We start from the raw sequence: 27,485 nt of genomic DNA, 5'->3' as shown, positions 1-27,485 counted from the left end.
AAATACTTAGGAAGTTCAAGATTAAAAAAAGAAGTAAGACACCTCTTATGGTAGAGGTGATTCATGGTGTACAAAAATCAACCACACAAATAATACTTTTTCAGTCCACATATGCTTTATTTTATTTATCGATAGTTTTTGCATTTTGATCTGCATTTTAGCATGAATAAACCATACACTCCTGCTAAAATTAACCAAATCAAGAAAGATAACTCTTGCAAAGTGCCAATTTCATATACAATCTAAATAAGTGCAACAACCAAATGAAAAATAATGACTGCATGTTTGTGAGGTCTGTAACTGTCTGAATAGGAGTAAATGTAAATTCTGCAGTTTTTTTTAACATGTATGAATCACCTTCTGTCTGATTTTTATAAAGACTGCTGCTTAAGTACTTCTTAAACAAACAAACAAACAAATATGTTTTTTGTTACTTCAGTTCTACTGTCATGTCATTCAAGTACCTAAAAAAAGTGTAAGTTTTCTTACCATAGAAAACAACAGAACAAAGAACAAATTTACAATTCATCACATACAAAAAAAACCCAAATTCACTTAAAAATGAAACCTTAATTGCTCTGATAGAATTACCATTAGAAAGAACATATATAAATCCATCATTTATAAATGTTCAATGAATAGAAAACTCCTAAACAAAAGCCACACTGTATCTTCCAAAAAGAAATCTAACATAAAATTCTCACTCTTCCCCCGTAGTTACACCAAATAGTTTTAATGGGCCACAACAAAAGGCTCCGAAACAATACGATTTTTAATAGCATTTAAAAGAAAAGTTACTCAACGATCGATATTAATTTTAAACCGCTCTCCCTGTAAGATTTCTATACAATCTGGATTTAACTGTCAAACAAGAGATTTGGTAATTAATACCTTTATGAGTTTAAGCATTATATTGGAAAGGTGAAATATGATACTAACTTAACAAGAGGCCAACATGATTTAATTGAAATATTTTTATTCATTGTTATCTCCCCTTGTAATTGTGTAACAGAGTTTACAGAGTGGCCTTGTAATAGAATCAGTAAAAAAGTCCTTGTAATTTTAACTAATCATATGAAAGGCTTCAAAAATATTTCTATTCAAGGTAAATATGAATGTCTTATTTTTTGGCCTACTTCTTGACATAAATTTGTTCGTTGCTCATGTTCAGTCATTTTTGTCAAATTTTCAGACTCCTCTGGTTTTATCCATTTCATAGTATAAAAACTTTTTGCCCAGTGACCCCTACTTTTCTGTTCATAATTACATTAAACACACCTTAAAATTATAAGTTTTTATAAAATTATTGTTATTTCTTCAGGGTTTTAACTGATAAAACCCACTAAGACCAAGCCTATGTAAAATACAGAGAAATCCTTTACAAGCCAAAATTTCAAATGCTTATATCTCCAAATCGAGCACACCGAGCCATCATTTTTTTTTTTCATTCATATTATTCTAGCATAACAGGTCTTAAAGATTTCACAACCCTTTCAAATCCTTGTTAATTTTAAACAATGCAGCAAACATCCTTATCTAACATTATAAGAGTCAGCTGCTTAATATTTCTGGCATTTTAAATATGTATGGGATAAGTTAAGTTCATTATTTTTCATGACATTTCAAATGAACAGTCATACAGTCATACAAATAGTACTAATGCAGAATCAATATATATAGAAGAATCTGAATATGAAGATGCACATGTTGTCAAGCTATGGTATGTATATACCCCTCACTCCTACAGAAAGTTGATATCAGACAGCAACCAAAACCACTTACAAAATATGCCCAACATGGAAAAAAAAACAAAAAAAAAACACATCAAATTTTAAATCGAGACCAAGACAATTGCGAAAAATAGACAGATTGACGGTAGTACAAGCTAGGCCCTTCCAACAAACCACCCACTCATTTAGTGGGGGAATAAATACATTGTAGGCTTAAAAGGGGGTTATAAATTAAATTATCTAACACTGCAAAAAACATGCTGTAACTTTCTTTACTTCCAGCCTATCTGAATGGCAAAAGTAGTTACTTATTTATCAAGTACTATTCCATGTCAATTGTTAAAAGTAATTCATGATGCAGAAAGGCACAGCAAACAAGCAATGCCTTTTAAGACTATACAGACCATATTTTTTCGTTTCTATAGCCTTTTCCATATTCAGATCAGTACTTAGAAAAAAAAAACATATATTCATTTCCCATAAAAATCAACCAATTCAAGAATGATAACTCTTGCAGAGCCAATTTCTTGTACAATTTCTATAAATCGTTTATATCAAAAGGACAACAATGGCACCTATTACAAACAAAGACTGGTTATGGGGTGTGTATCTGTTTCTGACATTAAAGTGAATTTGGTAGGTTTCTGACATATCAATTGTACTTTCGCAGAATTAATAACTTAGGGAGAATCAACATTAACATGCACACATTATAATGCTTAGGTAAGTATCAGACAGTACCTAAAATCACTTACAAAATATGACCCATCTATATAAAGCCATACAACAGTCTCATATTTATAAAAACTGCTACTTAACCCCCTTCCGAACCTACATCTTATATGTCTCACCTGTAATATTTTCTCCAAGCTAACTGTATGGTTAAGGCTGCAATTTGTTTTTGAAATTCTTCTGCACCTGCCTGTGTCTGTAGTTGGTGAATTGACTGTTTGGCTACAGTTAGAATTCCAAATTGTCTCATCTTATATCTGAAAGTATATTTAACCTTTAGAAGAAGGGCAGCAAAATATGTATTAAATGACCATCATTTTATTAAATGGGGCAGTTGAAACCTTGAAACACAATTACTCCTATTATGATGAAGTAACATTTTCAAAATTCATGCAAAATTAATCCTATAAAAGAATTCCAAGTTTGAGCTTAAAAAAAAAACAAAAAACAAAAAAAAAAAACAATTATCACTGTGATCAAGATCATAAAATAATATGACATGATAGATCCTGAGAGTAGGATTGAGTGATGTTAGATCCCACAGGCAGAGACTGAACGGAGCAATTAGGCCTTATTTCAATAATTCTAAACAAATTATACTGAGATTAGAATGGGTAAAGACTGAGAATTTGTATATACCTCTGGGCTTCAACTAGAAAGGTGGGTAATTTTTTATGGCAAACACATAAAAATTTTGTTTCAGGGTGGATACAATTTCTGAGACAATGAAATTGGAATGTGATAACCAAAACCTGACGTTAGTTGTAAATGATAGTGAAAAAAAAAAAAAAAAACTAATAAGGGTGCATGATCCACCACAACTGGGTCTACTGACTAGTACACAGCCTCATATGCCACATATGATAATCATATAATCCTCATGTATAAACATTGGTTTTCCAACATATGATTATTATATATATTGCTAACATATGATTATCATATTTTGTAAAAAAAATATGATTAACATGTCATGATAACCATGTGATAATTAAGTTCAAACTGATACACAAGTTAATCAGATCACATTCAATGATTATATGATAATCATATACTGTACTTCATATGATTCTTCCGGCTGTGTATGAAAAGAATGGAAATGTAATACAAAGATCTGTCATTGCTCTTCAGGAAAAAAAAAACCACATGATTACCATGTGATAATCATGTGTAAATTGGTACACATGTTAATCAGATCTCATTCAATGTATGACAGACACATTTTGTAAAGACTGAAAATGTAATACATAGATCTTCACTTACTCTTCAGACATGATTTATTCTTCTAATGTTTGTAATTCCTCAATATCACATTACTTTTCTATAAATTAATCAAATTTCACAAATTTTACACTTTTTTTATGCTTGTTCTTGTCAAAATCCAAAGACAATTTATGACAACAATGATATACAGTAATCCCAGAGTAATCCTTGTTTAGTTCTGAAATAAATTCTCTGTCGGAGCACTTAGACAAGTTTTAGACAATTGATGATTAAGATTCACTAAGGTCAATCCTAGATAAGAATTTGAAAAATGAGTCCGTTAGAATACTTCTAAATGTATTCTAAGCGACAATTTATCAGCAAATATTTAAACTTCCTGACAAGACACCCAGCTGATGCATATATAGAATAAAAACAAATTGCTTTTTTTCACTGTTTAAATTTCTTCTGGCCTGGATTTATGAGAAGATATATGTAACCTCCACAAATTTACAAGGTCCCTAAAATTTGCTTAGTTGAAATTTCATGTCATCTATCTTATATATCTTTCACATTAAACTTTCATAAAACCAAAATGACAACAAAATTACAAATTATTCATCACTGAAAAATCAATTCTATTTTCCCCTTTCAAACTTCCATTAACGGCAAACTTCAAAATATCATTGACATCACTGAACAAAAAAACTGTCTAAATAGTATACCAAGTTTGTATAACAATTTAAAAATATTTTTGTATAAAATTTTAAATAAAGCAGGTCTGTATTCAAAACGTGCAATTAAAACCTGAAATTGAGATCTATGATTTAATCAAAGCAACTAATAAAAGGTTCTATAGTTTAAAATTTAAAATTTTCTGAAGTGGTTTTGGGAAAAGAATGGCCTACATTATTCTTAACAAGGGCTTAATAGGAACGACAGATATGATTTATTCATTTTTAGTGTTATTCATTTACATTAAATTCACTCCAACTTTCCAACAGCATACTTTCAATAATTTACTCATGTATTTTGTTTATAATAATGAACAATATTGTTTATTCATGTAAATGTTATTAGTTTACACCAAATTTACTCAAACTTTCCAACAACATATTTTCAGTCACTGAAATTCAGTGATTTACTCATATTTTTTGTTCTTTTTTTTTGAATGACTTACACCTATGCAGAAACTATCATGTTTTAAGGTCAATTGGACAAAAAGCAAATCAAGGGAACCAGGATTTAAACAGTAAAGAAGAAAAACACAATCTGCGAATAACGACTATACAAGGAAAATAGACACACACAACAAAGAACATAAAATAACATAAATTAACCAAAATTGCATGCACAAAATGAAAGCAAATAAGCAACGTTAACCTGGACTCTACTAAAACCTGGAAGTGAGGACCAGGTGCAAAGGTAGGGTACCATCCTCTGCTTTTCTAGAAACACCCCAAATTCTGGCCTTTATTCAGCTCCCTCAAAAATCTGTCACTTTTAGTCTGCCCAAACCATAATTTGGAAAATTTTCTATAATAAGATATTCAGACATGATTTTTTTCCCACTTTTTAGCGGAATCCCGCAATTTCAAATCTGGATTTTACTGTTACAATTCCTTTTTTACTGTATATTTACTTTTGATTTTTCCAATCTACTTTGTTTGTATTGTAGACCTCGCAAAATCATCTCTGGATATTACTGGCTTGCAAATAGGATTTTTACAGGCCAACCAGAAATAGGGATTGCAATAAGTCTAATAAATAACTGTAATAAGTAAACATATTTTTCATATCACTCCTAACTATACCTTTCCATTTTTTTTTTAAAACATGTTGCAATTTTTCCTGTGTAATTAATTCAGAATAAAGAATAGAAAATCCAAGTCTGCCATCAATTTTAAAATCTCTGAAGTGGTCCAGGAAAACATAAACAATCCAAAAAAAATTCATTATATACAGTAAATCCTCTCTACATTAGAATACAGTTGGTTTGGACAGGTGTATGCTTTATCCAGGTTCAAAATACATTTAAACTGACACAATGGGACTTCAAAACTTGTCTGGTGTAGGTTGGTTTTTGGTTAATTCAGGGTTTGGTTAAGACAGGTTTTCAGTTAATTCAGGGTTTGGTTACGACAGGTTTTCAGTTAATTCATGTGTTGGTTATGACAGGTTTTCAGTTAATTCAGGGTTTGGTTAAGACATGTTTTGAGGTTTTTGGTTATTCAGGGTTCAGTTTAGACAGGTTTCACTGTACTAAATATTTGAAAGGATGAGAATCTCCATTCACCAATGATGATAAATCATTTTTCAATTTAGTGGGCCTAAAAGCTTATGTAATCATATATCTCAGTGTTGGTAAAACCTAACAAAGGGAGTTTATTCATCCTTTTTAGGTCTTATATTCTCTTTTTTTTTAATTATAGTTGAACATATTCATGAAATACAATTAAAATCAAAGTTTGTTTTTGCCATCAAAAACATATGTTGCGCTATCCCCCTATTTCCAAAGTTCAAAGGGGTATAATTTCCCAAAAATTCAATAGTTCAAAAGAATCCTAGTAATATGGACAACTTAATATCATGTCGTCACTACCTACAAAGTTTCATGCGAAATTTGGTTTAGTAGTTTCTGAGGAATTGGGCTTTTACAAAAGGTGACAGACAGACGGACAGGTCAAAAACAATATGTCTTCCCATGTGGGGAGATACATGCCTACTCTATTTACAAATATAAGTTTCCATTGTCAGATATTTCTAAAATATCAATAGGTTCAATGAAATAATAATGCTCTATTAGTATCTCTTTTACTAACTCATTAATGAAGAAATACAGCAATGTTCAAAGCATAGTAATGTATCTGTACATGTGTATATTTATTCAATATATAGGAGGCTACACAATATGTTCATTATCATCCTGTCACATCGTAAAGTGAGAGAAATGCTCATGAACAGATCTATACTAGATGTCAAGTATTGCAGCTTGATAGTGAATCTTGGATGTTATTAGGGTTATTGACAATTTTATTTTTTTTACTTTTTCGACAATTACAGCAAAACTGTTACTTTTACAAACAAATCAAAGATGTCTGTCCTAATAATAACTACTTGCAAAGGAAACAGATTAATGAGTCGTTTATTTCAATAAACAATTTTTCAGGGGAAAAAAAAAAAAAAAAAAAAAACAGTGAGCAATGATTTACTGCTGGAATTGTCGGAAAAGTAACAAAATTTTTGTTCCTGATTCTTAACAGCTTCTGTTCATGATTAAGCTACAATATTTAACATATAATACCAATCTGTTCACATTCATTTCTCTCCCTTGACATTATGATGGAGGTAATTATTATAAAAGTAAAAGGTTTAAGGGGTAACAACAGGGTCGGTACATGTATCAGGAGAGTGGGCATATGCCTATTTTCTTCAGAAATCAGTGATGAAACTTGGCACTTGCCAAATCAGCTCTTCATAGCTCAAACTAACAAAATTTTGCTGGGCTTGAACTCAGAGTGTCACAGCAGGGCTCAAACTCACAGTGACCCTTGCTACCCTCGAAATCACGGTCTCTTCTGCTGGGCTCAAACTCACAGTGACCCTTACTATCCTCGAAATCACAGTCTCTTCTGCTGGATTCAAACTCACAGTGACCCCTGCTATCCTCAAAATCACAGTCTCTTAAACTAGACTCAAGCTCACAATGTTGCAGCAGGGCTCAAGCTCACAGCTCACAACTTTTTCAGATAGAAAACTCACAGTGACCCCTGCTACTCTCAAAATCAGTCTCTTCTGCTGGACTCAAACTCACAGTGTCTCTGCATGACTCAAACTTGGCACTTGGTACACTCAAAATTACAGTGAGATCAGATTTGTGATTTTAAGACCTGTGCTCTCCATGAAGGCACATCAGACCTCCTAAATCAAAAGTTTGGTATTCATGGTACATTATCAAAAATGTAAGCTAAAACACATTATAAGCTCATTCCTTCCTTTGGCATAACACTATATCAAACACACAGATGACTGCTATAAGTAGGCTATTTAAACAAATAAATTAAATGTCTGATTCACAGAAAATCATTAAATTACAGACTAGGATTTCCAGTTTGTTTGGAAAGATCCAAAATTGTTTGTTCAATTTAAATATCTTCTATTTACCAATAAAAGGCAAGAAATGGTAGCCACAAAGTCCATGTAATACATTTTAACATGTTATCAAAAGACTTTTAAATACTGTAAATTCTACAGTTCAACTACATATGTGTAATTCTATCTTGATTTATCTCCCTTTGCAAGCATAACAAAATAGACATATCATGACTTTATTTTTTGTTTTCTTGGACATGGATTTCCATACTACAGTGCTTTCCTGTTAATTACATACTTGTAGCCTATTGATCAGAGAAAATTATTCAACAAATAGGAATATGTTCTTCACAGAAATATTCAATTCATGGCAAATATACCCATTGTTTTCAATATTTAACTGTTTCCTGGCGAGAAAGGGTTTTCAAATGTGCTATTAGATGTCTGTTTTTATTTACAGACTGAGAAAAAAAAAAGGATGAATTCTAGAAAACAAAAATTACATAAAAAAATGATGGATTTTAATAAATGCATTATTTTGTCCCTTGAGATACATTTTATCTTGAAGAAAATGCTACGCTATGAGGAATTTTTGTTAGATAAATAAGTGAAATTTTGTAATTTGTGGATATTTATCATGCACAAAAAAAGAAAATTTGAACATGACATGCCACTAAAATATTAACTTTTAAGTAAGGTTTCTTCTTTAAAAAATATTACATGGCATCAAATGGAAAATTGTTTCAATATTCCATTGCATTCAAAGGTCATTTACCATGGAAAATCGGAAGGCAATAATTAGGACTGAAAGTCAGACAGAGTGAAGATACATGTATGATCAAAAACTACAAAATATTGATTTGAATTCTCATTGCAGAGTGTAAATTGTTAATACTGATATGTATTTAAAGAATATATCTGTTGTTTGCAGAATTTTTCCTTTGATGTGCATAGATCTATAATGCCTGTCACAGGCCCTGATAAAAAAAAATAAAAGGTCAGTTTAAAACCTGAGGCATGCAAGAAAAATCATTACATCACAGTGGAGTTGAATGATGTTGGTGACATATGAACCCTACCACCAGGCTGTTAGATCAACCCAAAAAAACTGTAATCTTTTTCAAGGTTAAATTTATGATTTTTGTAATTTTTTAACATACACAAAACGAAAATAAATTTTTACCTATAAAATAGCAAAAAAACAGATTATTAAGCAATTGGCTTTTGATACTGGCTTCCTCATAGGAATCTCAGGCTTGCCCTAATGGGCTCAACCTGGGATAACTGTGATAACGCCAGTATCAAAAACCGATTGCCTAATATTCTGTATATAATCATATCATTGGTTCAGAATTGAAAGAATGTTTAATAATGGCATACCACTGTTCTTTCAGACAGTGTGTGTGATAACTATTATACAGATAGCACTGATTTATTGAATGTTCCCAGTGTAAACAAGTACTATAAAAAAAAATGATAGCCGAAGCAGTAATATTTGTTCTTTGTGTTTATAATTTTCTACAGTAACCACATGGCACACTATTTCAATTTTCGATACAATTTTTACAAACACCACAAAGTTATCAGTATTTGGCCAATCGAGAAACAGAATTGTGTTCTGGTGATTTGCGTTTCCATAGAAGAGCATCTTGAAGGTCAAAGGGTAAAAAGTAAAACTAAACCAAATGTTGTCAGAAAAATTTCAATACTCCTGATCAAATTTTGGTTATTCACTCTTTCCAATTATAATTCTAACTACATGTATATTCACATTGCAGACAAAAAAACCAAATCAGTAACCTGACTGAAGAGAGATAATTCATACTACTTATAGAGCCTCATTTACTTCTCAAATCATTTTGAAAAGAACTAGAGAACCAACATTTTATTTAAAAATTAAATATAAACAATGTGAAAATTCATACACGGCTATATGAAATTTTAAGATGCCCATTTTTGAGAGACTCATGCAATCTTAAACATGTATTTCCTAATAGAGACCTGTATCATTCATGTTTCAATACAGATTTCAGTAAGGTCATTCAACATGAATTTCTTGGTACAAAATTAGATACTTCATATACTGTCCACAGCAAAAATGCAAAAAGATTTTTCGCTTTTTATTGTTGTTTTTTTATGATTTTATTCATGTGCATTGATTGGCCATTACTGAAAAACAAAATTGGCCACTTCTTGCACCAATTGGCCATTACTGAAAAACAAAATTGGCCACTTCTTGCACCAATTGGCCACCTGGCCAAAACAACAGGTCATTTTTAAGTAAATGTTCAAAATATTATTGAACTGATCTTTTTGTAATCTTGTTTATGACTTCAGGCCATTACAGGGGGGGAGGGTGTGTGACTGCACCCCCGTGGAAAACTAACAAGCACTATTTTTGATACAACTGTGACTTTTAAAGTCAACATTTCATATGAAGTTTGCACAACTTTTAAAAAACCCTTTTTACAAGCCTGGACTTCCATTCATATGATGATGAATATGGGTTATGAAGCACCCTAAAAAAATACGAAGGAGGTCTGTTAACTAAGAAATGATTTTTAGTTGGTCTAATAGAAAACAAGCTAAATTACAAATCTCCAAATAATAACATGATTTGTGAGCAGTGCTCGCCTTTAGCCACTAGTCCGAAGCCCTGGCTAATAAAAATTGATTCAGGCTAGTGAAATGATGTGTATATTTCTTGTTTTGGGCTTGTTGAATCCTATACAGTCCTCTATTATTCAGGCTCATCATTGAGAATTTTGAAAGAAAGGATTGCGTAAGTCTTGTTCCAGTTTGAATTTCCGATATAGAACATATTGAAATCCCAAGACCAATCTGCATTTAATTGTTTACTTCCGGCATCTTCAAAAATTGCATTAAAAACACAATCCTCTATTTTTTGCTTTACTTAATATTCTTTTTATGTATAACTAGGTATTTGTCATTTTTATTGGTCTTTTTACATGAAAAGATTTTTTGCTCGTAACACTGATGAGGCTATGTTAATGATGAATCTCCATGTATTTGAACGGTAGACAAGGGCCATTTCACATAAAACACAGAGTAACCTGACGAGACTTACATACCCTATACAGAAGTGTAAAAAAAATTATACCAGGTATAGTTTTCAAGATACTGCTTCACTCAAACAGTTGACAGACAGACAGACAGACTAACACAGTGGCCAATACTTTTTAAGGATCAAGAACACAATGACACCCTAGCTAAAATGTTAATTCTAAAACCCTGAACAAGTTATGTGGAAACATGACACATTAACTGGAGATTAGTGAGCTAGTTTATCCCTATAAGAGGTTACTGGGCACATGAAGACCAACTAAGGAAACACACTTCTTTTTATCCTTCTAAGTTTGTCAAACAGGGGAATAGGGATATAAAAAGCTTCTTTTAAGTGTCTGGTTTAAACAAGTTCTCAGATTTTGCAGGCCAAGGTTCCAGTAAATACAGGTAAAGTAACCCCTGTTGAATTAAAATAACAGCATGACATGACCAGGAACATACAGTATCTAGTGTTGTTGCAGTAGACAGATCAGCTATCTGCAGCAGTAGGATGAACACCAAATATATAATTTCCTATCCCCTGCCACCCTGAAATGTCCCCTGTGACATACTTTGTATGGCTCTGTTTTCAAAATGATCTATACTATACATTTAATTTTATTTTAGTGAGTTCATATTGAAAGTTACTAGCTGATTTGGCAAGAAGAATGACAATGGATTTAAGGAGGTGGACCTAAGGTATGGGACATAACTCTGGAAATCAGTGATATGTTTGCATCATATTCAATTCCACCAAAGCCTTTCAAGCTTTCCTTTGAAACAGAATGAAATCAGTCCAAGTTACTTTGATGCTAAAATGAGACTGATGTAAAATGGTGAATACAAATGTTCCAATGATTTGTAAAAGTTCTGTCCCTTCCCAAGGTCTACCTCTTTAAGTGAACTTATTTGCTTCCTGTTAATTATAAGATGCTCTAAATCCTACATTTCTTGACCTTTGCTAACTTGAAGTTGCCCAATAGCCTAACATAACCTGGCTAAGTACAGTTATTGCCAGATGGCTGAGATTATCTGCTTCCTGTTAACTTTAAGCTACATTACCTGATCTTTGCTAACTTAAAGTAGCCCAATAGCCTACCATTACATCTACATTGTATGCGTCCTTATCAAAGCCCTTACTAACCATCGACTCCAAAAATCTAGATTATATTATCCTTGTCATCACAAGTTACCAAATGATTTCTACAAATTTTTAGGTAAGTTGAACTTTTTACATGATGTAACTTTCATAATTTGTTGGGTCATCATTTTATGTGGCTTTTTATTACATTATACATAAACAGATGTCATAACATCTGAAACAAATTAAACAACAGCATTGTGGAGTGAGGGTTTTTGGGAATACTTTATAACTAAGATGTAATTACGTAGCAAAAAATTACTGCCATGCAAAAATTTCATGATTACAGTTAACTTGAATAATTCAAGCCTTCACTGTCATTGCTTCTCTCCAACTCACGAGCATTGTTTCTATGAGTTTTACGAGTTAATGTATCGATCGATAGAGAATGGAATATAATGACTGAATTATTCGGGTTAGATTACAGTAATCTTTATCTTTCAAGTACTTACTTTTTCCATGCTTTCTGTATTTTAAAAGCTGCTTTCTGTTTCAGTCGAAAATTCTTCTGTCTTAATTTCTCCGTAGACTTCACATTTTTCACTACTTCATGTTCCCGTAATAATTTTTCCTGCTCAGAAATTTCTTTTTCCCGTTTCCTGTAATTGAAATGAACATCTCTTTGAGTCTTTAAAAGTCCATTGATGGAAGACGATATTGTTTTAAGAAAATGTGGCATATTCCTTATCCCAATATGAATAAGTGGTACTAGTCAAACTTGAAATTCCTGTTTATTGAAAGTTAAAATCAGAATATAATACAAGTACATGCAGAATAACAGTACAAGTACATGTAATAATCCTTTTTTTGATTTTGTCGACCACCATATAAACCAAGTTAAGTACGCCTAATGGAAATTCAATATTTGTTATGATGAACTACGGTATATGCGGTTAAAATTTAAAACATAAAATGTTTAATTCCAGAATTCTAAATGAAGTGTCTTTCTCGTAACCACAGCTAAGATATCAAATAAACACTTCATTCACAAAAAGGTGACTAAAATTAGCAAAAATACTGAAAATTCATATCTTTTGAATCCTTTACTATATATAACCTCGTGTGAAATCACTTCCAATTTTCTGATAACACCATATCAGTTCGTTCTTGAGTATCAGATTCTATTTTTGTTTCTAAGAGTTTAAAATTATTTGTTCAATATTTGAAACACTACAAAATACTTTCACAGTCATTTAATTCCGATTGAAAATTAAATATTTATCCTTCTAAAATCAAATCATGCACTTAACACAAGAAAGATACGACATTTAAGTCTGCAGTCAAAAAATATCATATAATCTCTATATTTTGAATTCAAATATCTGTTCTACACAACAGCACAGTCAAACACTAACATAATATGAAATGAACATTCCAAATCTAAAAATTAATCTTCCACAATACACTATATTCATTTCTCAATTTCACTTTTGATTTTTTTCGTTCCATGCAAGATGGGACTTGGTTGCTAATGAGTGCCCGTCAAATAATTCTCCACAAGGATGGGTACAGACAGAATCATCAGCACAGATAGTTTTTTGCATCAACAAAAGCTTATTCATAGTAGATAAAAACTAGTGTCCTTTTTCTGAAAGAAATTTCCACTTTAACCTTAAATATCTATAGATTTCATTACCCACTTCAAATCAGGCAGAAAAATGACGAAGTTTCACGCAAAACAAACCTTTAAAACTAAACGACCTTTTTCATTATATGATTACTCATATTTTTCCAACATTAGGCCGACCTCACAAAGAACTCTTTAAGACCGCAAATTTCTTTCCGTAATATGCCTTTCATGTTTACATAAAACACCGAAAAATTAAACAGTGTTGAGAACTAAATCAAAATTAAATAACAAATATCAATTTGTAATTCATTGAAATACCCATTTTCATATTTTTCTAAAGATTTAAAAATATTGGTTCAAAAATATTCTCTATTGATCGAAATTTCTTTCAGAGCCATTTTCTAACCACATATTTGTTTAAGGAATAGTATTACTACACAGAGACTGCCCCTCAAGAAAATGAACAATGGCAAATTATTTGAAGTATATCATTATCGCCACAGGCCATAGAATTAACGTACTCAACAAAAGTTTCGAGGGGGATATTTATAATTTTTCAATTACATGATTTAATAGTTTGCACGCAGACAAAATAGTATCATATTTAAACAGCTAACGTAAAACTTTACAGTAAACAATCAATGCACCAAAAAGATTAATTAGGATTAAAAATTTCAACCATTTGAGAAAAACTTGATGGTAAAACTTATTCAGTCACAAGATTACTTCATGTACTTTTAGGAAACAACTTTATTATTATTTATTTTTTTTTTTGGGGGGGGGATGTATGAAAAAATAAATTTAGCAGAAGAAATAAGAAGAACACAAAATGAGAGAGAAAAAAAAAACAGAAAATAAATTTTAAACAAGAGGCTCCATGGAGCCCAAATTTCTCACCTATGGATAAATTCACAATAAATAATGAAGAAAATTGATTTTAAGTTTTGATAGAAATGAAAACTTATTGTGAAGTCAAAACTTGAGGGATGTAAACTACATGCTGAGAAGAATAATGTTACTGTTTAGTGGTTTGGGCACATGTGGGGACAAATGTAACATTACGTCCTATAAAATCAAACTTGATTTAAAAATTATTAGGATTGCAGTATAAAGACATTAACAGTTTATTGACTAGAAATAAAAACAATATACGAATTCGACACAAATAAAAAAAAATGCTTGGTGAAGCTTCACATTTGACCCCAATTCTAAGCCTTGACTATGTATTTTCTTGATTCCATGTCAATACACTGTTATTGTCTACAAGTATTACCCAAGCCCACTGAAAAAAAAAAAAAACAAACCGTAAATATACAATAGACAATGGGTAGATTAAGCAAGTTTCACTTTCCCTGTTGGAGATGGCACAGAGGCAAACATTCTTTTTAACTGTTATTAATACACACAGTACTCCATATGCTAGACTAATCCCCCCCAAAAAAATGAAGAAAAGTTGCATATAAAGCATGAAAAAGTAAGTTTTTATGCAACATCCTGGGAACTTAAAATAAAAAACATTAGTAACATCACAACAAAAAAGTATATTCAGTCAGTGATCATACACCACCATTAAGTACATGTACATGTGTACGGTCAATGCATTTTGACTTCTCAAGTAGAACGGCTGCAGTATAAAGGTCATTATGTTACTTAGAAAAAATAATATGTTCATTTTCCTACCTTTCCTTTTTTTATGACTACCCTAAACATTTTATGGCCATTTTGACACTGTCGAAGTCTCAATTGTTTCTTCATTAACTCAATGAAATTTGTTTTTGAAAAAAATAAATTATTTCACAACCTAACTACCACATTTTTTCCTGACTGGTAGCAGGATATAAGACTATTTTTGTTTGGCATTATGGAATGCAAAAATGTTAAAACTATAGTACATTTTCAACAAACAATGTCACTTACAATTATTATGAAAAAAAGGGAGGTAACTCTACTTCAAATGTTAATCACAAAACCTTTCATTAACATTTAAGTGAGAATTTTAATTCCTCATATTGTTTTTGAGTTATATGACATGGTCGTAGATGAACATACTGCAATTAACAAAAATCAGTCTGTTAAACAGTCAAAATTTGTTGTGTTTACTCAGGGGTTTTAATCGAATTTTATTCACAAACAAGTATGCATTCTTTATTACCTAGAACACACCCACTTCCCAAGTATTATTAAATGAATGGACTGCACAGAATATTTCCTAATTCAGGCAACACAGGGGTTATAGTACAAGCATCATAAAATAAATGTCAGTCTTTGTAAGAATTGGGCAGTAAGTGAAACATGGTATGAAAAACCCCATCATTTTGAGAGTTTAATTTGACTATTTGCACTTTTTGTAGGAAAAAAGACAAGATTTTCAATATCAATTTGGTAAATTGAGTTATAACTTCATTGAGATGCACTGAGCATTTAAGAAGCAGATAAATCTGTCAAAAATCTCATTTTTCTAACATTCCATTGAAAAATTTCAAAGCAAATCTAACGATACAGAGATCAAATAATGGTCTTTTCTAATAGAAAAAGCGTGCTTGAGTGAAACTATATTGTCAGATTGGTAGGGTTTCGACATGCATGCTTCTGATTTTTCCCTTTTTGCCTGATTTTTACAAAAACTTACACTTAAAAACTAGAGAAAAACTGTGAGTAATGCTTACTAAATAGATATTACCAATACCTCATTTGATATAAACATGCACGTTTGACTTCAAAATTGATTTGCTGCAAAATCTAATAAAGGAGGTGCATAATGGGAATATGTATGAACACAATCTGTGAAAGTTTAAATAAATTTCATTCAGTAGGAGAAGTAGCAGTTAAGAGGTGGGTACCCCATTTCCCCATCTTCATAAATGACTTAGTCCCGGTTTTCCTGAAGAAAAACATCAAAAATGACTGGAATCAAAATCTAAAATAGGGGGTGCACAATGGGGATATGTAATTCCATTCGATGGTGTATGATGAGTAATGGATAATGGATGTGTACCTATGGTGTAATGGAAGGATGGAAGGAAGTACGGATGGAAGGAAGGATGGACACCTGCATCAATATATACACTTTAAAATTGGGGGTATAATAAAATCCAAAGATTTTAACTGTACCTAGAGATTATAGATCTAAAGGTAGTTAATATAAGAGTACAACAGTGATTTTAGGTTTTGTGTATGAGGAAAGATGCTATATTTGTACTCATATAATGACTTTGTTGTTATGGTTTATATCTTGACTAAGGGGAAAACATGACACTTCCTAAAACACCTGCTCTGCACCTGCCTTTAAAATTCAAACAGTCACTTCCAAATATTAAAGAACCTTAGTGAGGGTGCTCACATACCCAACGCGTCCCCATATTGGCTACTCTAGTAAATTTGTAAGAGAAATACATGTAGAAGGACCCCGATAAAAATAGGAATAAAAATGTTTTTCAGGCTTTAGACCTTTATCTTTTAACTAAATTCTATTACTCAGAATGGTAGTTTCAAACTCCAGACTGTGATTTCTTTGAGTTGTAGTTAATCAAAAGTAAACATCATTGTAGCAAACAAAACGTATACTTGACATGTAACTTATCATGGTGAACTTATATACCAAAAATCATGTCATAATCTGCAAGCATTTAGAAAAAATAGTCTGAAAAACAGTTATTTCTGTGAATTTAGCTAAGTTCAAGGCCCGTAATTTTTCCAAAAATCATCGGAGCGGAACATAAGTTATACTTGACCTGTAACTTATCATGGTGAACTTATATACCAAAAATCATGTCAATATCTGCAAGCATTTAGAAAAAAGTCCGGAAAACTGAAGATGGACTGACGGATGGTTCAAAAACATTATACCATTCGCAACTTCGTTGTGTAGAGTATAAAAACATGTCATTACAGGCAGAATGATTTTAAGCTATTCATGTTTCCAAACTCTCAAGACAGCCCTGATGCTCCATGACTCCAAGCTTCAGAACACCATGTCTTGATTTTACATCTTCTTCAACATCACTTACCTATACTCCTGTTTCTGTGAAAAACTTTCAACAACTACAGCTTTTTTTGCACTTTTCCGCCATTTTTGTTTTGCATTTGAATCTACTACTAGTCCATTGGATTTTGGAAGGGGAGGTAATTCTGAGTCAGTTTTTTGTGGTTTTGAAGTGGCAATTTGGTGTATGGTGTTAAGCTGAAGTTTAGGTATCCTCCATAAGTCCTTCTTCTTAAAAAGCTCTCCCATTTTCAAGATTTTTTTCTGAACACAATATTTAATTTACCGATATTCTCTTCCAATATTAATTTTGAAAACAACACAGCATAATGGTCAAAATAACTCTACCAAGTAGTACCATTGTCATGACGACCAATAAAAAAAAAGTAGAAAAAAAACAAATATCCCAAAATCTTTGAATCTTATCACCAAGGAATAATATACCAATGGATCCGGACTTTAAATCTACACACTATTACAATATTAACGCTTCCTTTTTTAATCCTTCGAAAATAATTCACAACAATGATTAAAATTTAAAACATAAAAGATAAAATCCAAAATTCAGGCATCAATGGAAATACTACAGATATAACCATTCAAAACACAAAAGTATTTTAAACTTCCACTTTTACTTGTTTAGAGAACACAAAAAGTCAATTAAATCCATTTTAACTACAAATCATCATCCTTTTATTCTTCTCTCCAGTGTCAAATTTATTTTAGGAAAACAATGTGCCTTTCCAATAAATCTAAATAGATAAATTCCGCTATCACTTTGTTTGGAAACTTCATCAAAGATTTCCAATACAATTGGTATATACCCCTATCAACCTATAACATGTTGAATAATTCGTTAGTTATTGGTCAGATTAAAAGTCTGGCAAAGTATGATTTTTAGGATTTATTTATTTAATCCCCCCATTGATTGTGTTTTGCTATCAAAAGAATAAATTTCAACACATTGATTAAGACAGATCTTACATGAAAGGCATTTTGGCACATTTTAAGGAGTATCATTTCTTTTATAAAAGGAATTTAATGAATTAAGATTAACATGTTCAAAAAGTATAGATTCATGATTTATGAATACTCAGTATTTTTGACAGGGAGGCTTATCATTTCTAAACAATAATATATTCTCAATATAAGTCCTAGATCAATAAAGTTTTAACAAATTAAAAGTATTGAACATGTAGAGAGCTGTATTCAAACGGTATATTCACAAAGGATGGATAAATTGGATAGACAGATAGACAAACAAATGGACATGCAAATTTTTATTTACCAAAAAGTTGCCAGTAGAGTCAAATAAATACAAAGGTAAAATTTTCTTCCTCTTAAATCCTTTTTGCCTGATTTTTATTTGTAGCAATACATAAACATTTAACAATGGGGTGTTGTTAATTCCAATATTGTCTGGATTACTTATTAAGTGTTTTATAGTTACCATTTAAATTTCATGGGAGGATTATAAGGATTAAATTAATCAAAAGGGAAAAATTTGTCACAAAGCCATTTTAAACTTGTTGGTTTTTATTATTAACAATCATTAAAAACCTTTTTTAGGATATGGATTCCTGTACATTAGTTGATAGCTAAATGTATCATACAATCTAGCAACAGAAATAAAAGATAAGATTGTTCACTGTCTACTTGCAAGACTATTACACAGATAAATATTTTTCACATGAAATTAATCAAGCTTCATATGAAATTCATGTGAACTTCACCTGAAATTAACATAATTTTTGCATGAATTTCATATGAAGGCTGGATTGATCCGAAATTCATGTGATCTCTGTCACAAAGTTTATTTGCTCAATACAAGTAAAAATCATGTGAAATAATTCTTTGTTTAATTCTTTAAAAAAATATCAAAGCTGATATAAGTCATTTTTTTGTGATTTAACTAAAAAAAAAACACAATTATTAAAACAAGACATTAAATGTGTTTTAATTGCACTTCTTCACAAATAGTTCAACCAATAAAAAAACCAACATACATAACCAAAAAAAAAAGTGTTCAAACAACAAATTGATGGAACTTGAATCTGAAATTGAATCTCATGTCATGGCATACCTATAAAAAGCTTCTGTCAAAATATCAAGTGGGTGTGACATTAGAAATCAGTCTTCCACTTCTAGTTCAACATATGAAAAATATCTATGTTTTACATCATGAAACCTCAAGACTCTTACAATGGATGATACGGAATAGCATGAGCTTAGGAACCGTTATGGTTGGTACTGCTCCGACTGTACCAATAATTATGACAGGTACAGTATGCCATACCAATAACAGTCATTTTCACATAAAATGTTTTGTTTTTTCTTTGGCATATTTCACCTGTTTTCTTATTTTCTCGATTGTTCAGAATAAAAATGACATTTATGAGGCTGTTTTTATAGCTGATCTGATCCGAAAGAAAGAATATCATTTAGCTAGATCCTTTAATCTCAGTTTCCGCTATATAGATGATGTATTATCTTTAAACAATCCTAATATTGGGGATTTGACACATCACATCTACCCCAAAGAACTTGAGATAATGGATACTACAGACACTGTAAAGTCAGCCTCATATCTTGACCTACACTTAGAAATTGATGGTAAAGGAAAACTATTGACCAAACTTTACAACAAACGTGATGACTTTTCATTCAAAATTGTCAACTTTCCTTTCATCAGTGGCAACATCCCTTCAGCACCTGCGTATGGAGTATTCATATTATAACTCATACGCTATGCCAGAACTTGCCAAGACAACAGAGACCTTTTGTATCGCGCTAGAATTCTAAAAAATAGGTTTCTGGAGCAGGGTTGTTATGTTGCTACAAGACTGAAGTCATCACTACAGAAGTTTTAAGGCCATCATCATGAACTCATGGATCGTTACGGTGTATCCATCTGTGCCATGAAAACTGATTTGTTCAACGTGTCATAGTTTTCCTTTCCTCTTTCGCCTACCCTAATCTTGACTTTTTACGAGCAACTCAGCGGGTGTTTCTAGAAAAGCAGAGGACACATACCCTACCAGTGGAACTGGTCCATGCTCCCAGTTTTTAGAGGAGTTGGAGTTGCTCATTTGCTTTTGTTACTTTGTATGTATGATTATTGTTACTCTATGTTCTTTGTTGTGTATGTCTGTTTTCCATGTCTGGTCTTTGTCCCTGGATTACATTTTTTTGATTACCGCTATAACCTTGGTTCCCTTGATTACTCTTCCAAATGTTATATACTTTAATATAGGATGCAACAGTGAGTTTTTGCTTCCTAGGGGAATGATAGCAGGTGCAAAAATAACAATGTAATGGAGAATGAGTGCAGGTGTCACTGAAATTGTTTCAGAGGTATAGGGGATCAGAATATGGTACTGACCCTTGGTTGATGAACATAGTCCATATCAATCACATCAGGAAAACCCCAAAAGTCATTGCAATGGATGGAAATGTAAAATTAAAGGTCACAATGGCATTATGTGATGAAAAGAGTACATAGGTTTATTTGAATTCCATACATTATGGTTTCGAAGATTTGCAAAACTGCAGGAATACAGAGAATAATTCTATTCTAAAAATAGGTCATCCTTAAATTAGTCAGACAAGAACCACTTACAATGGTACATTAAAACAGACTTTTGTATAACAATAAAATGATTAAATAAAAAAACAGCTCTGCAGTCTGATTAAACATTTGGGACACAAGATAAGAATTTGACCAAAATCAAAGTGGCACCATTTTGGCTTCCTATTCTTAAATTCAATCCCAGCCTATTTTTGCAGTATCAAAACTTGTTGTATAATTTCAAATTGTTCCATTCAAATTTCGTCAAGTTATTGGCCAAAAATCATGAAAATGAATGTTTCTTGCTTCTTTTTGGTCCCTATTTCTTTAACCATTTAAGTAAAAATCCCAAAAATAATCCCAAGCTTTCATTTTGTGGTTTGGCATCTTGTTATACAATTTCAAAGAGATTCATTTCAAAATGCTCACTAGATGGTAACTCCCAGCAGTCCTTACCAGAACCCATTTCAAAAGGAAATCCAAAAATTCATGCAGATGGAAAACTAAAATAGGAGGTGAACAGTAGAGCATTAAGTGGTAAAATGTGTGTGAAAGATGCATCAATTATATCCAGCTGTTCCAGAAGAGTTGCATATGAGATGATGGTCCTTCCTTGGTTGGTGAATGACCAAGTCCATGTTCTGCATCAGGAAACACAAAAGCTATATAGATGAGAAAAATCAAATAGGAGCATGATGCACAATGGCATTATGCAATAAAGAATTTGTGAAAGTTTCATGAAGTTTGATTCAGTGCTTTCAGAAGAGTTGAAGATTAAAACTAGGGATGGATGCACAGACACACTGCATGATCACTATATATCTACAACTTACTTTGTGGGGGCAGTTACACTACATGCATCAAGGGATGAATGCACAGACAAACTGCATGATCACTATATACATCTCCAACTAATTTATGGTAACTACCTGTATCTACTATTAAATGTGAGATGTGCTCAATTTAACTGCTAACTAGGATGTAAGATCTTTTATTGTTTTTCATTCAATCTCCTAGTATCTCCCTAATAAATTACTTCCCAGTAAAACTGGTATTAAATGAGGGCTACAAATACTAACCTGGAAGTTTTACTCCTAGCCCGAGAAACCTCCACTGAATGTTTCCTCATACTTCAATAACCACAATGTCTTTTATGTCACTAAATTGATTTTATAAAAGTCCTTTAGAGTCTTTTAAAAGTCCATCCTTTTCAAAAACATTAATTTGGAGGAGATCACATTGTTATTTCAATAGTTTATAGTCGAAAATGGAATTAACGGCATCAACAGCCAATACAACTTCAGAAACAGCTAAATGTGAAAAAAAGATTGTTTTTGGCTTCAGTTTTTGATACCTTCTTCAACTGACCGAACCAAAAATTCTAAGAACCACAGAAATGTCAAATCCCTCTTTAAACTATAAATCTCTTGGGATGAAATCAACATGAGTTATAGTACTACAAAAATCCACACATACAAATTTTTGCCCCGCCACAAAAGTTTATAACCAAGAATATAATTAATTCCACACTAAAATAACTCCCTTTTATAAATGAAATGATCAGAAAAGATATTGAAATGCATTGAAACCAAGTCCAGATTAAATCATATTGGTCATTACACTCAGGACATGCACCTTTCTACAATGTCTCAAGTGTAACAATTTAGGCACAAATAGAATAACAGTTTAATCTTTAATCCATTGCATAGCCAAATGTTATGAATAATTTAGGCCAAGTAAAAAGTATGTGTTTCACAATCAAACCAAATCTTGTTAAAAAGATCATATTCAATATAAATTTTGCTGCTATATAGCATTCTGACATGTGGATAAAACAGTGAAATCTGTCTATTCTGAACCCTGAATAAAACGAAAATCTGTTCAAATCAAACACTTTTTGAAGGAATATTTTCCTTAAAATATGTAGCAAATGACATTTTTATTGTTAATGTTAGAAAACCCATTTTCATTTATGAACCTGTAACTAGCTAAGTTCCCATTATACATATACAAAAAAAAAATATCTAAATGAAAAAACAAATTTGGCAATAATACATTTTTGTACATGTGGTTAGTCTGAATTCACCAAAAAAAGTGCAAAATCAAGTCGCAAAACAAGAAAAGGATACTGTAAAACAGAAAAGTTTAAATATCAGTTTAAATTTTGGTACAATTCATTGAAATGTGACCAACCATTAGAAATCTAAGACTTAGCAAAGAATAAGTGGGAATGTGCAAAGATTTCTTGGTTTACAACTGTAGGTACAAAGTATGAAAATATCGTTTGAAAGACATTTAACACGTAATATATTTTTGGCCTTACAAATGAAGACTTACTTTAAAGCTTACCAAGTGTTTGAGAGTTAGCACATATAACATCTTTTTGGCCTTACATAAGAAGACCAACAGTTTACTTTAAAGCTAACAAGCTAACCAAGTGTTTGACAGTAAACACATATTGTATTCTTATTGGCCTTACAAATGAAGACTTACTTTAAAGATAAGCAAGAGTTTGACAGTAAACACATATTGTATTCTTATTGGCCTTACAAATGAAGACTTACTTTAAAGCTAACCAAGTGTTCAACAGTAAACACATATTGTATCCCTATTGGTCTTACATAAGAGATAAACTGTCAATCTATAATGTACTATATCCCATGATGTGACAAATATATAAATTAACCATTAAACATTTTCACACAGAACTTGAAGCCATGAATCAATAAACTTTAAGTAGTAGTCTTTCTAAAAATCAGACAAAAAGTTGATTAATGCATGTCAAAAACCTGATGAATTAATTTTTATTTCTTGTTCACAACAGTGACAGATCACATAACCAGATTTTTGCGCTCTTGAGATAAAAATTACAAAGATTGTACATGAAATTGGCACTTTGCAAGAGTTATAGTTCTTGATTTGGTTTCATATGGCTGATTTTAATGGGAGATGAAAGTATAATTCTAATTATGAGATTATTCATGCTTATAGCAGTTTCTAATTGGTCGAGAATGTCATTGCCAGAAAGTTCATACATGCATGAACTTCGCCAGATCGTTCATACATGCATGAATGCCAGTGAACTTGAAACCAATATGGCAGCCGTGTAGTTCTTAAGATTGTGGCAACGAACTGCACGGCATAATATTAAGATCCTATAATGATTCCCTAAAAAGTGCAGAAATGATTATCGTTGTGTGAAAGTATGGCACATGTACACTGAAAAAGCATCGTTGGTTTGGTGTTTTTTTTTTCACCACGAATCACTTTACCAATGACAATGTCTGAATTTTTTATGGACTGGTATTAAAATAATAAGAAATAAGTCAAAGGCAGGTATCAATTGTATGGACAATATATACAGAACACAGGCAGCATCTTTATACAGAACATTTACAAAGAACAAAGCATTTGCTCTATTAAAAAAGACGGTACCACACTAAAATTCTAACTTAGTATTGCGGCTATTAAAACACATCATCAATTAAATCTGCCCAAATTAAATGAAGAACATTAAGGAGTGAATGCAACTATAGCACTTGGATGCATGCACAGACAAATGCATTCCTCCACAGATTCATAGATGCATGAATGCATGCACCCTTTGATGGAGGCCTAGCATTTCTGACCCAGAAGATCATTGCGATGGGGGTCTATAAAGATTACTGAGGACCTTTCAATCTTAGGCATTACACGTACACGTACCGGTACATATTTTATATCAAATCACATTACATTAGGCAAAAAAATGTTTGTTTCCTGCTACCTTACCAACCCTATATTTTTTTTTTTGGGGGGGGTGGGGGGTCCACCCTAAACATTTAATGACTGTTCTGGTTCAAGCACTGTTAAGGTCTAGATTATTTACTCAATGCAAAATGTTTTTGAGATGAAAAAAATCATACCAATCTTCCCCATTTTTACCTTGCTGGTAGCAGGATTGTAGACAATTATTTTTTTGGCCTTATATTACAGGAAAGAAAAACTGTTCAAAAGCAGTAAAATCTGTGGTTACTACCCATACCAGTATGCTCAATGTACAAATGCTGTTTTGTTTTTTTGTTTTTAGTTTATGTATTAAACCTTGGCTATTAATGGTAGGTTATTTTCTAACAGACAGACATTTATTTGAAAATGCTTTTTAAATGGTAAAAGATAATTAAATCGAACAACTTTTTTTGAAAAATGAATTAACACCATCATTTTAAATAATGTCTATGACTTTATTGACTGATGATTGATGAAAGTCATAGATTACAATTGGTTAAAAATATCCCAAATATATCAAGCCATATTTATCCTAATGAAAGACAAACAATCTTTAAACCAGTGCTTTAGCTTTTTTTTGTGTGATGTCTTGTTTCCACATATCAACAGTTTTCATGTGCTATTTTTTTTTTTTGATCACTATATTGTGCATGTAGCTAGTCTCTATTTCACTTTCTCATATGCCATGAATTAGGAATTTGACGTATAGGAATCATCCCACTGCTGACACTTCAGTATTTTTTGCAGTTATTTTGGAATACTATTCAAGACCACTTTTCATCCCAATTCTGACTAAGTCAACTGGTTGTAGCATTGCTTCACATGGGTATTAAAATGTACCAGTTCAAATAAACCTAAAAGGACTGGCTCTACAATGCCAGAGACGGACTAGAAGTTATCAAAGTTTTCAATATTGCACATTTACAATGGAATTTCATATTGAAGACACTAAAAATAAACTTATGATTCCAGATGCATTACTCTTGTCAGTCTGAAAGGTTTTTAAGGAATCTGATGAAGAGCTAATAGAGATTTTGCATAGCTGTGCACCATATCACCATGTCACCATGTCACCATATCAACATGTCACCATGTCAGAGTTAGTTTGGAAGGGGAAAACATGCTACCATGCAACTCAATTCCAGTAATTAAAATGAGTTATCTCCCTTTCCATAATCTGAAGCTCTTCAACAATTTTAATATACTGATATATTGTACCATAATAACAAAAAAACAATTAAATATTTCAACATGCATGAAAAATAGCAGCATGCAGAATTATATCTCTTACCATGACGGGTCTTTACAATGTACAGTCATCCCTTAAAACAAATAGTCATAGGACTACTGTCAGAAAACATATTAATTTTCATGGTTGCTATAATTTTCACTGATTTGGTCAAATAAACATATGTACACTTATTAACTTTGCAATTTCAAAAGTCACTAAATTGTTCATAGTTTTAGAAATCAAGTTTGCTGAAACTATATCCCATTTTTTTTTATGTGTTCACTGCAAAAATAGTGAAAATTAGTCAACAGCGTAAAACAGTAATCTTAAAGCAAATGAGCCATTATATAAATGTGCTTCAAAATTTATACCACAAGACAAAGTTTTTACAAACAGAATAAAATGCTTTAGGTGACATTTCTACAGACAGAATATTTTACAACTAAGACTAAGCTTTAAGACTAGATGCGACTCAAATATTTTTTGAAGAACTTTTCATAAATTAACTGACAGACAGAACAGAATGTTTACATTTAAATATGGCATCAGCTTCTGGACTAGGTATAACAAGATATCTTTTATGCACTTTTGGTCAACCGAGAAAGTACTTTAATTTTGTGGGTACCAATTTACATGGATTAGGTAAGAAAAACCAGTTTGTGGGTTCTTGATTTCGTGGTTTTAAGGTTTTCAGAATACATATCAATGAAAATTTCCTTTTTGTTTGGAACCAAATTTTGTGGTTTGGCCTACTCACGAAAACCACAAAAATTGGTACCCCACGAACAATAGTACTTTGACAGAATTCGGAAATTAACATACTTTTTAGTAGACAAAACAGAATGTTTACATTAATATCAGGCATCACCTTTTGGACTAGGTTTACCTAGCATTTATGGGGTGAACTTTTCCTCAATTTGGAGTCAAACTTTTTTATAAAGAGAATCTTTACAGCAAGGAGACAAACTTTAGAACAAGGTGAGACATTATTTTTTTGGACAAACTTTCCATCAATTTAGAGTCACACTAACTGTTCACAGAGAGATATTCACAGCCAGGAATAAGCTTCACGACTAAGTGTAACTGAAGCTATTTTGGGTCAAGTACTTTAGGTCAATTAAGACTTAGAATGTTTACTAAGACATCAGCTTTTACTCAATTTTCTTTTTTAATGTTCTTCAACTAGAATTTAAACTTACTTTTTGGCAGACAGGACATTAACAGCTAAGACATCAGCTTTAGGACTAGGTTTGACTAGAGTTTTATCGATGAAGGCAGGACGCTGTCGTTCCTCCACTTCTTCCTTGTGTTTAATATCTTCTTTTTTCTTTATTTCTTCCACCGCTCTCTTTCTACAATACATAAAAAAGCATGGTTTCTATTACAACGATTCTAACGCAAT

The 27,485-nt window shown here is 31.8% G+C and overlaps 1 protein-coding gene across 4 annotated transcripts in view; it reads right to left on the bottom strand.

Annotated features, from left to right (window-relative positions):
• Positions 1 to 27,485, bottom strand: part of LOC148599667 (uncharacterized) — a 77,170-nt gene that overhangs the window by 11,911 nt on the left and 37,774 nt on the right. For all 4 annotated transcript variants that reach the window (XM_088557123.1, XM_088557124.1, XM_088557122.1 and 1 more), the window contains 3 exons: positions 27,283 to 27,435; positions 12,417 to 12,563; positions 2,582 to 2,719 (listed from right to left, as the gene is read on the bottom strand). In XM_088557123.1, coding sequence (XP_088413249.1) covers positions 2,582 to 2,719; positions 12,417 to 12,563; positions 27,283 to 27,435 — 438 coding nt within the window. The remainder of the gene's footprint in view (positions 1 to 2,581; positions 2,720 to 12,416; positions 12,564 to 27,282; positions 27,436 to 27,485) is intronic.

Source organism: Perna viridis, chromosome 13 (genome assembly GCF_037379345.1).
Source record: "Perna viridis isolate PV_CMFRI_1.1 ecotype Kerala chromosome 13, ASM3737934v1, whole genome shotgun sequence".
Lineage (NCBI taxonomy): Eukaryota > Metazoa > Mollusca > Bivalvia > Mytilida > Mytilidae > Perna > Perna viridis.
The sequence above is the reverse complement of the archived record's forward strand: the minus strand, read 5'-3'. Positions and strand labels throughout refer to the sequence as shown.